At 66.9% G+C, this 11,184-nt stretch overlaps 4 protein-coding genes across 6 annotated transcripts; 3 read left to right on the top strand and 1 right to left on the bottom strand.

Annotated features, from left to right (window-relative positions):
• The first annotated feature begins 18 nt into the window (after positions 1–18).
• MRPS12 (mitochondrial ribosomal protein S12) lies at positions 19–847 on the top strand. 2 transcript variants are annotated; one of them, XM_038169362.2, is made up of 3 exons: positions 19–94; positions 216–290; positions 380–847. In XM_038169362.2, the coding sequence occupies exons 2-3, from the start codon at positions 242–244 to the stop codon at positions 775–777; spliced, it is 447 nt and encodes a 148-aa protein (XP_038025290.1). In that variant the 5' UTR covers positions 19–94; positions 216–241; the 3' UTR covers positions 778–847. The 2 variants fall into 2 exon arrangements, with proteins under 2 accessions (XP_038025290.1, XP_071886199.1); XM_072030098.1 differs by lacking the exon at positions 19–94 and having other exon boundaries at positions 117–290.
• An 86-nt stretch (positions 848–933) lies between these two features.
• SARS2 (seryl-tRNA synthetase 2, mitochondrial) lies at positions 934–4,888 on the top strand. Its single transcript, XM_038169359.2, has 16 exons — positions 934–1,209; positions 1,498–1,593; positions 2,230–2,259; positions 2,366–2,506; positions 2,590–2,644; positions 2,762–2,825; positions 2,908–3,013; positions 3,094–3,141; positions 3,254–3,362; positions 3,614–3,659; positions 3,756–3,843; positions 3,932–4,044; positions 4,130–4,223; positions 4,317–4,409; positions 4,504–4,569; positions 4,670–4,888. The coding sequence occupies exons 1-16, from the start codon at positions 964–966 to the stop codon at positions 4,844–4,846; spliced, it is 1,572 nt and encodes a 523-aa protein (XP_038025287.2). The 5' UTR covers positions 934–963; the 3' UTR covers positions 4,847–4,888.
• Positions 4,889–5,140: 252 nt separating this feature from the next.
• Positions 5,141–7,846, bottom strand: NFKBIB (NFKB inhibitor beta). The gene is made up of 6 exons (XM_072030093.1): positions 7,488–7,846; positions 6,748–6,853; positions 6,276–6,495; positions 5,769–5,857; positions 5,396–5,671; positions 5,141–5,195 (listed from the first exon to the last, which is right to left on the bottom strand). Exons 1-6 carry the CDS (start codon positions 7,760–7,762, stop codon positions 5,148–5,150), a joined length of 1,014 nt encoding a protein of 337 aa, XP_071886194.1. The 5' UTR covers positions 7,763–7,846; the 3' UTR covers positions 5,141–5,147.
• Positions 7,847–8,072: 226 nt separating this feature from the next.
• SIRT2 (sirtuin 2) lies at positions 8,073–10,842 on the top strand. Of its 2 annotated transcripts, XM_072030094.1 has the most exons (14): positions 8,073–8,163; positions 8,255–8,317; positions 8,433–8,591; positions 8,954–9,060; positions 9,175–9,231; positions 9,338–9,406; positions 9,511–9,640; positions 9,746–9,805; positions 9,949–10,004; positions 10,111–10,187; positions 10,282–10,332; positions 10,416–10,483; positions 10,594–10,660; positions 10,771–10,842. In XM_072030094.1, the coding sequence occupies exons 1-12, from the start codon at positions 8,148–8,150 to the stop codon at positions 10,435–10,437; spliced, it is 867 nt and encodes a 288-aa protein (XP_071886195.1). In that variant the 5' UTR covers positions 8,073–8,147; the 3' UTR covers positions 10,438–10,483; positions 10,594–10,660; positions 10,771–10,842. The 2 variants fall into 2 exon arrangements, with proteins under 2 accessions (XP_071886195.1, XP_071886196.1); XM_072030095.1 differs by lacking the exon at positions 10,282–10,332.
• The last annotated feature ends 342 nt before the right edge of the window (positions 10,843–11,184 follow it).

Genomic DNA, 11,184 nt, shown 5'->3' with positions numbered 1-11,184 from the left:
CAATCGGTGCATGCTCCGAGAGATTGGCGCTCCCGCCGGCCAATCGGAGAGCGGGGAGGCGGGACGGAGAGAGCCTGAGGGGTGGAGGTGCGAGGTAAAATGGCGGCGGGGTGAGGGGCGGGAGGAGCCGCTCCCGGGCCGGCCCCGAGGCGGGATGGGGGGGCCCGGGGCAGGGCAGGGGGCGGGCGGCGTTAACCGGGTGTCCCCCCACGCAGGCCCCACCGGCGCCGGGTCCCGTAGGATGGCGCTCCGCAATCTGCTGAGGGCCGCGGCCTCCCTGCGCGGCTGCGGTGCGTATCCCCGGCCCCCCCCAGCGCTGCTCGGGGCTCCCCGAGCCGCCCCGCGGCCGCTCGTTTATCCCCCCTTTCCCTCCCCGCAGCTCTCGGGGCGCTGCCCCCCGCTGGGAAGCAGGCAGCAGCCCCGGGCTTGCAGCAGGCCGCCGGCATGGCCACCCTGAACCAGATGCACCGGAAGGGCCGGCCCCCGCCGCCCCCCGTCAAGCTGGGGCCCACCTTCGGGCGGCCGCAGCTGAAGGGGGTGGTGATCAAAACCCTCATCCGCAAGCCCAAGAAGCCCAACTCGGCCAACCGCAAGTGCGCGCGGGTGCGGCTGAGCAACGGCAAGGAGGTGGTGTGCTTCATCCCCGGCGAGGGCCACAACCTGCAGGAGCACCACGTCGTGCTGGTGCAGGGCGGCCGCACGCAGGACCTGCCGGGGGTCAAGCTGACCATCGTGAGGGGCAAGTACGACTGCGCCCACGTCCAGAAGAAGAAGTGAGCGGCACTGAGAGACAGCGGGGGGGGGGATAACGGGGCCGTTTTTATGCCATTAAAGCCGAGCTCTGACGGCCCGGACGCGCTGCGTGCTCTGTGAGGGGACGGAGAGGGGCGGGAGGGGCTTAAATAGCGGCTGGCCCCGCCTCTTCCGGTGCACGGAGGGCCCGCTTCCGGTGCCGGATCCAAGATGGCGGCGCCCAGGGTGCTGCTGGCGGCGGCCCGGCGGGCGGCGGCGGCGGCGGCGGCGACCGGAGGGGGGCGTGGCCGTCGCGCGGCGGGGGGCGTGGCCGCGCCGCCGGGGGGGCGGAGCCGGCTGTACGAGCACGCGCGCGAGGGGCTGAGCGCGCGGCCGCGCCTGGACGTGGAGGCGCTGAGCGGGCGCGAGCTGGAGAGGAGGCGGGGCCCGCTGCGGGAGGGAGACCTGAGAGACATCGTGAGAGGGGCGGGGCCTGGGGTGGGCGGGGCCTGGGGTGGGCGGGGCCTGAGGGACATCGTGAGCTGGGTGGGGAGTCGGGGTGGGAGGTGCCTGGGGGTGGGCGGGGCTTAGGGGAGTCGGGAGGGGGCGGGGCTTCGGGGTGCGGGCTCTCGGGGCGGGGCCTGGGGTGGGCGGGGCTTGTGTCCAGGAGGGGGCGGGGCCTCAGAGAGCAGCGGGTGCTGCCCGGGAGCTCAGGGGGCGGGGCTTGCGGTGTGGGCGGGGCCTGAGAGCTGGCCCCGCCCCCAGCTGCAGACCTGGGCCCGCCTCCGCGAGGTGCGCGCCGCCATCGCCCGCCTCGAGGCACAGAGGGACGAGGTGGCCCGGGGCGTGCGGGAGCTGGTGGTGAGTGCCCCCAATGTCCCCAAATTGTCCCCACATGTCCCCGAATTGTCCCCAAATATCCACAAAGTGTCCTCAAGCAACCCTAAACGTCTCCAATTTGGCCCCAAACTGTCCCCAGATATCCCAAAACTTCACTGAATGTCCCCAAATTGCCCCCAAATATCCAAAACCATCCCTAAACTGTACCCAAATGACCCTAAATGTCCCCAAGTTGCTCCCAAACATTCCAAAACATCCACAAACTGTCCCCAAGTGTCTCCAAATGACTCTAAATTGTCCCAAAATATCCCAAAACATCCCCAAACTGTCCCAAAATTGTCCCCAAATATCCCAAAACATCCCCAAATGTCCTTAAACGTCCTCAGATTGTCCCCAGATGTTCCCAAATGACACTAAATGTCCCAAATTGTCCAGAAAGTCCCTAAACATCCCCAAACTGACCCCAAACTATCCCCCAATGTCCCCAAAGTCCCCAAATCGTCCTTAAATGTCCCCAAATCATCCTTAAACAACCCCAAATTGTCTCCAAGTGCCTCCAAACCGTCCCCAAACACCCTCAAATTGTCCCCAAACACCCTCAAATTGTCCCCAAATGCCCCCAAACCTCCCCATCCCTCACCCTCTCTCCCCCCCCAGGCCTCCCACGCCAAGGACGCGCTGCAGACGGTAAGACCCCGGGGCTGGGGTGTGCCTGGCGCCCACCCCCAGACCCAGCAGTTGGGGTGGGGGGGGGACACGGGACGCTTGTCCCCGTCCTCTGTCCCCCCCCCAGGTCCCCGAATACGCGGCGCTGCGGGCGCGGGGCCGCCAGGTCCGGCTGCAGCTGCAGACGCTGCTGGCGGAGGAGGCGGCGCTGGACGAACGCTTCTACCTCAAGGCGCTGCAGCTCCCCAACCGCACCCACCCCGAGGCGGTGAGCTCCCAAAACCCCCCCGTGTGTCCCCAAAACCCCCTGCCCCCCCCCCCACAACACCCCCGCTCCTGGTCTCCTTCCAGCCCGTCGGCGACGAGAGCCAAGCGCGGGTGATGGAGGTGGTGGGAGAGAAGCCAGGTAGGGGGGGAACTTATGGGAGGGAGGTGGATTTTTTTTTGGGGGGGGGCATATTGGGGGGTGCAGGGAGGAAGAGGAGGGTCCCGGGGTGATGAAGGCTCCCTCCTGTCCCCGCAGTTTTCGACTTCCAGCCGCGGGGACACCTGGAGCTGGGCGAGGCGCTGGACATCATCCGGCAGCGGTGAGCTCCCCCCCCCTTTTATTACATCCCCCCCCGAAATTCTGGTGACCCCCCCCAGGTGACAGCCCTGTCCCCGTGCCAGGCGCCTGTCCCACGTCTCGGGGCACCGCTCCTACTACCTGTGCGGGGCGGGTGCGCTGCTGCAGCACGCGCTGGTGAGCTTCGTCCTGGCCAAGCTGCTGCCCAAGGTGGGTGACCCCCCCAAAAAAAATCCTTAAATCCCCCCCAAAATCCTTAAATCCCCCCCCAAATGCTCCTCTTGCTCCAGGGCTTCCTGCCCATGACAGTCCCTGACCTGCTGCGAGGCGCCGTCTTTGTAAGTGCCCCCCCTGGGCTTTTTGGGGTCCTGTCCCCATTCTCAGGGATTTTTGGGGTCCTGCACCCCCCCAGCACGAAGTGAGACCCCCCCCCATGTGTCCTCCCCCCAGGAGGGGTGCGGGATGCAGCTCAACGCCTCCCCCTCGCCCGTTTACGCCATCGACCCCGCACGCTTCGAGGACCTCTGCCTGGCCGGCACCTCTGAGGTGGGGATCGCAGGTGAGAAATGGGGTGAAAAGGGGGGAAAACGGGCAAAAGTGGAGGGAAAATGGGGAAAAGTGGGAAAAAAAATGAAAAAATGGGGGGGAAGCGGGAAAAATGGGGGGGAAATGGAGGGAAATTGGGAAAAATGGGGGGAAGTGGGGAAAAATGGGGGGAAGTGGGGAAAAATGGGGGGAAATGAGGAAAATTTGGGGCAAAATGGGGCAAAATGGGCCAAACTCCCTGTTTTCCCCCGTCTCTCCCCCCAGGGTACTTCATGGACCACGCGGTGCGGCTGCAGGACATGCCCATAAGGTACGGGGGCTGCGGGGCTGCTCTGCGGGGCCAGGGGAGGCTTTTTTTTTTGCCTGCCTGCCCCCCCCCGACCCCTTTTTCCCCCCCCCACCCCAGGGTCGTCTGCTCCAGCACGTGCTACCGCGCTGAGACCGACACGGGCCGGGAGCCCTGGGGGCTCTACCGCGTGCATCAGTTCACCAAGGTAGGGGCAGGGGAGGATTGGGACCACTGGGGGAGGGTGCTCGGGACCACCGGGGGGGGCGCTCGGGACCGTTCTGCCCCCCCCCCAGGTGGAGATGTTTGGGGTGACGGCGGCCGAGAGCGGGACAGAGAGCGAGGAGCTGCTGGCTGAGTTCGTGGCGCTGCAGAAGGAAATCTTCTCTGAGCTGGGGCTGCATTACCGGTCAGTCTGGGGGGGTCAGGACCAAGGGGGGGGGCCCTGTCCGTGTGTGTCCCCCCCCAAAAATACTTCATCCCCCTCCCCGCAGTGTCCTGGACATGCCCACGCAGGAGCTGGGGCTCCCCGCATACCGCAAATTCGACATAGAAGCCTGGATGCCCGGCCGGGGCAAGTACGGGGAGGTGAGAGAGGGCAAAGAACCCCTTGGGGGGGGGGGCAAATTACCAAATTACCCTTTGATTTTTTAATTACCCCCCCTTTTTATTTATTTTTAGATCTCCAGCGCCTCCAACTGCACCGACTACCAAAGCCGGCGGCTCAACATCATGTACAGAGACGGGGCCGGGCGGCTGCACCACGCACACACAGTGGGTGCTGACCCCCCCCTCCGGAGGTTTTTAACCCCCCCGGGGTTTATGAGCCCCCCCCATCCCTTCACACCCCATCCTTTGCCCCCCCCAGGTGAATGGCACCGCCTGTGCCGTGGCACGGATGCTCATCGCCCTCCTGGAGTGCAACCAGCAGCCGGTGTGTGGCTGGGGGGGGGGGGGGGACACACAGGCGAATTCTGGGGGGGGCACAGAGCTGAAGGGGGGGGCTAACGCTTCTCTGTCTCTTTGTGCCCCAGGACGGCAGCATTCGTGTGCCCCCCGCCCTGCAGCCCTTCGTGGGCCGCGCCGTGCTCACGCGGCCCCCGGCCCCGCTGCTACGCTACATCGGCCCCAACCAGCCCGGGGGGGGGCCCCGGGGGGGGGACGCGGAGGAGCCCCCCCCTCCCCAGGGCGTTAACGAATCCCTCAATTAAACATTTTGTTCCCTCCCCAAGCAATAAAACATTGACAGGCGTTTTCTGGGAACCAGATTTGAGGGGAGGGGCAGATGGGGGGGGGGGCACATGGACACCCCCCCCCCTTTTTTTTTATTTTTATTTTACAACTTTTGATAGAAATCCTCTACGCTACGCCCAAGGAGAAGGGGGGTGGGTGGCGTGGGGGGGGGGCATGGGGGGCCCCCCCGAAGTCCAGCCCATGGCTTGGGGGGGGCCCTGATAAATAGGGGGGGGCAGCTGCAGGTCTGGGGGGGCCCCTCAGGTCCGGGGGGGGGCCTCAATCTGCGCAGCGGCCGCTGTTGATGACGATGTCGTCGTATTCCTCCTGGGGGGGGGACACACACAGAACAACGCTCAGCCCCTCCTGCCAAAATTTCGGGGTGCCCCCAGGGGGGCTCAAGGAACATTTTTTGGGGGGGGAGGGGGGGGGAGGACAGGGTGCCCCCCCGTGGGGGGGCTCAGGCAGCTTTTTTGGGGCAGAATGGACACGGTTTCAGGGAGGAGAAGAGGGGGGGGGCCACTCACGCCGCTGCTGTCGCCACCGCCGTCATCATCATCTTCCTCATCCTCCTCCTCCTCCTCCTCACTGTCCTCCGAGTCGCCGGGGGGGTCGGGGGCCCCGAAGGCGCGCAGCAGCTGGGGCAGGCGGGGGTCGGGGCGGTGGCGGGCGCTGTAGAGGGGCGTGCGCCCCCCGTAGCCCCGCGCCGCGGGGTCGGCCCCCGCCCGCAGCAGCAGCTCGGCCAGCTCGGGGCTCTGCGCCTCCACCGCCAGGTGCAGGGGGGTGCGGCCGCAGCTCGGCTCCTTTTTGGGGGGGGATTAAAAAGGGGAGGGTCAGGGATGGTGGCGTGACCCCCCCCCGTGTTGTCCCCCCCCCCCCCGAGCCCCCCCCCGTGCTCACCGCTTTGTTGAGGTCGGCGCCGGCGCGCAGCAGCAGTTGCACCAGCTCCAGGTCCTTGCGCAGGACGGCGACGTGCAAGGGGGTGTAACCTGGGGGGGGGGGGGCACGGGGGTGTCACCGGGATGCCCCCCCCCCCATGCCCCTGTGCCAAACCCCTGCGGTCTTTTCTCTGTCCCCAGCCCCATTTTGTCCCTCTGAACCCCACCCCGTGCCATGTCCTGCGTCCCCCCCATCCTGTGCCCCCCCCCACATCCTGTCCCCATCTCATGTCCCCTCCATATCCCACCTTGTGGCCCCCCCCCACTTTTAATTTCCCCCGTATTTCCCCCCCACATTCAATTTCTCCCCCCATTTCCCCCCCGTTTATCCCCCCCAGAACCCATTTTCCCCCCAAAAAAATCCCATTTCCCCCCCCCACATCCCATTTTCCCCCCATTTCCCCCTCCCACCCCTCCAATTCCCCCCCCCCCCCCACCCCCCCACTAATACCCCGCATTCCCCCCCCACCATCATAATTCACGCTCTCCAGCTGCTCCCGCGTCTCGGGGGCGGGGGGGGTGCGGGGGGGCCCCAGGAGGTGGCGGGCGCAGGCGGGCTGCCCCTCGCGGCAGGCCAGGTGCAGCGCCGTGTGCCCCCCCCGCTCCTGCACCCCCGGCCCCGCGCCTGCCGCCCGCAGCTTGCGCACGAAGCCCGGCAGCCCCAGGATGACGGCGAGGTGCAGAGCGGTCTGGGGGGGGCATAAATAAAAGTTTTTTGGTTTTTTTGGCCTTTTTTATTTTTATTTAGCCCCCCCACTTCATTAAAGGTGCCCCCCAGCCCCGCGCCCGCCGCTTGCACACAAAGGCCAGAAACCCCAGGATGACAGCGAGGTGCAAAGCGGTCTGGGGGGGGCATAAATAAAAAGTTTGGGTTTTTTTCAGCTTTTTTTGTTTTTATTTAACTCCCCCTTCATTAAAGGCGCCCCCCCCAGCCCCGTTACCTGCCCCAGGTCGTTCTGCAGGTCCAGGTAGGCCGTGCCCTCGGTGTGCTGCAGGATGGAGTCCAGGAAGGCCTCGTGCTCGTGGATGACGGCGAGGTGCAGGGCCCTAAAAAATATCGGGGGGGGAGCAGGGGGGGTCAGCACGGCCCTAAAATGGGGCAGGGGGGGGTGAGCCTAAAAGGGGAGCACCCCAGTCCTACAATGGGAGCCCTGATCCTACAAGGAGGGGCCTGGCCTAAAGTGGGAGGGGGAAACGGGGGGTGAAATGGGATGTGTTGGGGGGGGCAATGCGGTATGGGGGGGCACGGGGTGGGATATGGAGGACCCCACAACTGGTCCTAAAGGGGGGGGAGCCGAGCCCTACAAGTGAGGGCAGCCTGATCCTACAAGGGGGGGGCAGCTCTAAAGGGGGGAGGAGCCCCCGGTCCTACAAGGGGGGGTCCCGATCTTACGGGGGGGGGCTCCCAATTTTACAAGTGGGGGAGTCCTCGATCTTAAAAGAGGGGAGTCCCGATCTTAAGAGGGGGTGTCCCAATTTTACAAGGGGGGCCCTGGTGCTAAAGGAGGGGGTCCCGATCTTACGGGGGGGGTCCCGATCTTATGAGTGGGTGTCCCAGTCTTATGGGGGGGCTCCCATTTTTCCAAGGGGGGGCCCTAAAACCACCCAGGAGGCGCCCCCCAGCCCTAAAACCCACGGACACCTCCCCCCGGCCCCCCCCCACCCCCCCGCCCCCCCTCACGTGTCGCCATCCTCGCTGACGAAGCTCAGCACGTGCCGCAGCCACGCCTCGGGGTCCGGGGCCGGGGCCGGGGCCGGGGCCTGGTCGGTACCGGGAGGGGGGGCGGGGGAGGCGGGGAGGCCGCCGGGCCCCGCGGCCGGGCCGGGGCTGGGGGGCAGCGGCGCGAGCTGCCCGTCGCCCAGCGAGCCCAGGCCGCTGTCGCACCACTCGTCGCCCTCCGGCCGCTTTCCCCCCTCGCCCGGGGGCGGCGGCGCCGCCGCCTCCGCGGCCGCCATGCGCCGGGGCCGCGCTCAGGCCGCCATGGGCCCCGCGCCGCCGTCCCGGGAAATCCCCGGTAATGGAGGGGGGAAAACGGAGCGCGGGGGTTGCTGGGAGGTGTAGTTCTCCGGGTTCGGCCAATCAGAGCGGCGCGGCGCGGGGGGTGCTGGGAGATGTAGTTCTCGCGTTCGGCCAATCGGTGGCGCGTCACGCGGGGGGGTGGGGGGAGGTGGAGGCCAGCTGGCGGTTTAGCCAATCAGCGCTGCCTCCCGCGCGCGGGGCACGCCGGGAGGTGTGGCGGGGGGAATGTGCCAGAGGGGGGTTTAGCCAATCAGCGCTGCCCCCCTTGTGCGCGGAGCACGCTGGGAGGTGTGGCGGCGCGGGGCACGCCGGGAGGTGCCCATGTCGGCCGAGGACGGTAACCGGGGCCTGGGCGAGACGGGGGGGGGGGGGGGCCCGGTGGCGGCGCCCCCTGACACCCCCCCGACCCCCCCCCATTCCCCCCCCAGCTCCCGGGGCTGAGGCCGGCGACGAGGCGGAGCCCGAGGGCGGTGCTGCGGGGGAGGCCGAGAGTAAGGGCGGGGAACCGGGGGGGGGAACCGGGGAGGGCACCGGGGGAACCGGGGGGGAACCGGGGGGGGACCGGGGGTTTTTAACGGAGCCCCCCCCCCCCCCCCCCTCCCCCAGTGGAGCTGCTGCGGAGCCTCCTGGCGCGGACGCTGGGGCTGGGCTCGGAGCCGGGGGAGCGGGTCCTGGACGAGCTGTCGCTGCCCGGCGTGGCCCGGTTCATGCGCAGCGAGCGGTGCCGCCGCGTGGTCTGCATGGTGGGGGCCGGCATCTCCACCGGTAAAGGGGACGGGGTAATGGAGGGGGTAACGGGGCCGGGGGGGAGGGGGAATGGGGGAGTAAGGGGGCCTGGGGAGGTAATGGGGGGGTAGTGGGGGGACAATGGGGCTGGGGTTGGGTAATGGGGGAGTAACGGGGCCTGGTAGGGGGTAATGGGGGGTAACTGGGGGATAACGGGGCTGGGGGGTGAGTAATGGGGAAGTAATGGGGCCTGGGGGGGGTATGGGGGGGATAATGAGGGGGTAACAGGGATGGGGACGGGGTGATGGGGGGGTAACAGGGCCAGGGAGGGGGTAACTGGGGGGTTAACGGGGCCGGGGGGGTGGCTGATGTCCCCCCCCGTCCCGTCCCCCCCCCCGCAGCCGCCGGGATCCCCGATTTCCGCTCCCCGGGCACGGGGCTGTACGCCAACCTGGCGCGCTACGAGCTGCCCTACCCCGAGGCCATCTTCGACATCTCCTACTTCAAGGTGTGCTCGGCGGGGGGGGGGACACTTAAAGAACCCCCCCCCCAGCGTCCTGACACCCCCACGGTACCCTGAGCCCCCCCCAGGACCCTGACACCCCCTCCCCATCTCCCCCAGGAGCACCCGGAGCCTTTCTTCGCCCTGGCCAAGGAGCTGCTTCCCGGGCAGCTCAAGGTAAGAAAAGGATCCTGGTGCGGGGGGGAAAATGGGGTGGGGGGGGTCACTCACCACCCCCCCGCTAAATTCTGTGCCCCCTCCCTTAAATCCTGCCCCCCCCCAGCCCACCGTCTGCCACTACTTCATGCGCCTGCTGAAGGAGAAGGGGCTGCTGCTGCGCTGCTACACCCAGGTGGGCGCCCCAAAACATTTTCTGTGCCTCCCCCAGCTCTAATTACCACCCCCCAGGCTCTAAATGCCCCCCCCCCACTGTGAACGCCCCCCCCTCACCCCCAGAACATCGACACCCTGGAGCGGGTGGCGGGGCTGGAGCCCGAGGAGCTGGTGGAGGCGCACGGCACCTTCCACACCTCACACTGCACGCGGGCCTCCTGCCGCCAGCCCTACGGCCTGTCCTGGATGAAAGGTAACCACAGGCCTGGGGGGGCCGCGGGGGGGGTCCCTGCGCTGCCCCCTCCTCAAAAAAAAAAAAAAAAAAAGAGTTTTTCCACCACCCCCCCCAACACCACAGAGCGCATCCTCTCGTCCCTCGTCCCCAAGTGCGAGAAGTGCCAGGGCGTGGTGAAGCCAGGTGAGGGGGGGCATTAAAATTTTAAAATTTAAAATATTTTTAAAATAATTTTTTAATTTTAATTAATTAAAACTCAGGATTTTAATTGGGGGGACACCACATGTGTTTTTCACCCCCCCTCATTGTTTTTCTCCCCCCCCCAGACATCGTGTTCTTCGGCGAGAGCCTCCCCTCGCGCTTCTTCACGCTGCTGCAGTCGGTGAGAGCTTTGGGGGGGGGTCACGGGGAAAAGGGGGGGGTCACAGGGTGAGGGGGGGGGCGTTGGGCGTGGGGGGGCCACAGCCTCACCCCCTGTCCCCCCCCAGGACTTCCAGAAGGTCGACTTGCTCCTCATCATGGGCACCTCGCTGCAGGTCCAGCCCTTCGCCTCCCTCGTCAGCAGGTCGTGTTCCCCCCCCGTGTCACTGCCCCCCCCCATGTCATTGTCCCCCCCCCTTGCCCTCTGCCCCCTCACTTGCCCCCTTCTCGCCCCCCAGGGTCCCCGCCAGCACCCCCGTCTCCTCATCAACAAGGAGAAGACGGGGCAGGTGAGTGTGGGGGAGGGCAAATGGGGGGGTGGTGCAATTATTAATGCCCCCCCATCCTATTTTTCTTGTCCCCCCCCCACCAGAGCGACCCTCTCATGTCCCTGATGGGTTTTGGCTGTGGGATGGACTTCGACTCGGACAAAGCCTACAGGTGGGGGGGGGGCTGGGGGAGTCGGTTTGTGCCCCCCCCCCGCGTGTATGGGGGGGCTGCACCCCATTAACACCCCCACACACCCCAAAAATTAAATCCCCCCCCCCCAGGGACGTGGCCTGGCTGGGGGACTGCGACCAAGGCTGCCTGGAGCTGGCGGAGCTGCTGGGCTGGAAGGTACCCAAAAATGGGGCTGGGGGGTTCCCAAAATTCGAGGGGGGGTCCCAAAATTCGGGGGGGGGGTCCCAAAATTCGAGGGGGGGGCCGCTCACGCCCTGTCCCCCCAGGAGGAGCTGCAGGAGCTGGTGAGGAAGGAGCACGCCGCCATCGACGCCAAGGCCCAGGGGAGCGACGAAAAAGCCCCGGGGAGCCTCCAAAAAGCCGGGGGGAGCCCCAAAAAGGCCGGGGAGGGGCCCAAAAAAAACGGGGGGGGCAACGAGGAGGGGCGGGGGGGAGCGAGCCCCCCGGGGGGAGCGCGGCCCCCCCGCCCTAAGGGGGTTGGGGGCAGTAAAGGGATGTGCTTCAACCCCGTTGTCTGTGGTGATTTTTTTTTGGGGGGGGGGAATTTAGGGGTGGGGGGGCACGGGAGGAACTGGAGGGCACTGGGAGGCACTGGGGGGTACTGGGGGAACTGGGCTCCAGCCATGGGGGGTCTCAGCCCCTTTTGGGGGGCTCTGAGGGGGCCCCAATTGGCGTGGGGG

The sequence above is a fragment of the Anas platyrhynchos genome, chromosome 33 (genome assembly GCF_047663525.1).
Source record: "Anas platyrhynchos isolate ZD024472 breed Pekin duck chromosome 33, IASCAAS_PekinDuck_T2T, whole genome shotgun sequence".
NCBI lineage: Eukaryota > Metazoa > Chordata > Aves > Anseriformes > Anatidae > Anas > Anas platyrhynchos.
This window is presented reverse-complemented; position numbering and strand designations above follow the sequence as displayed.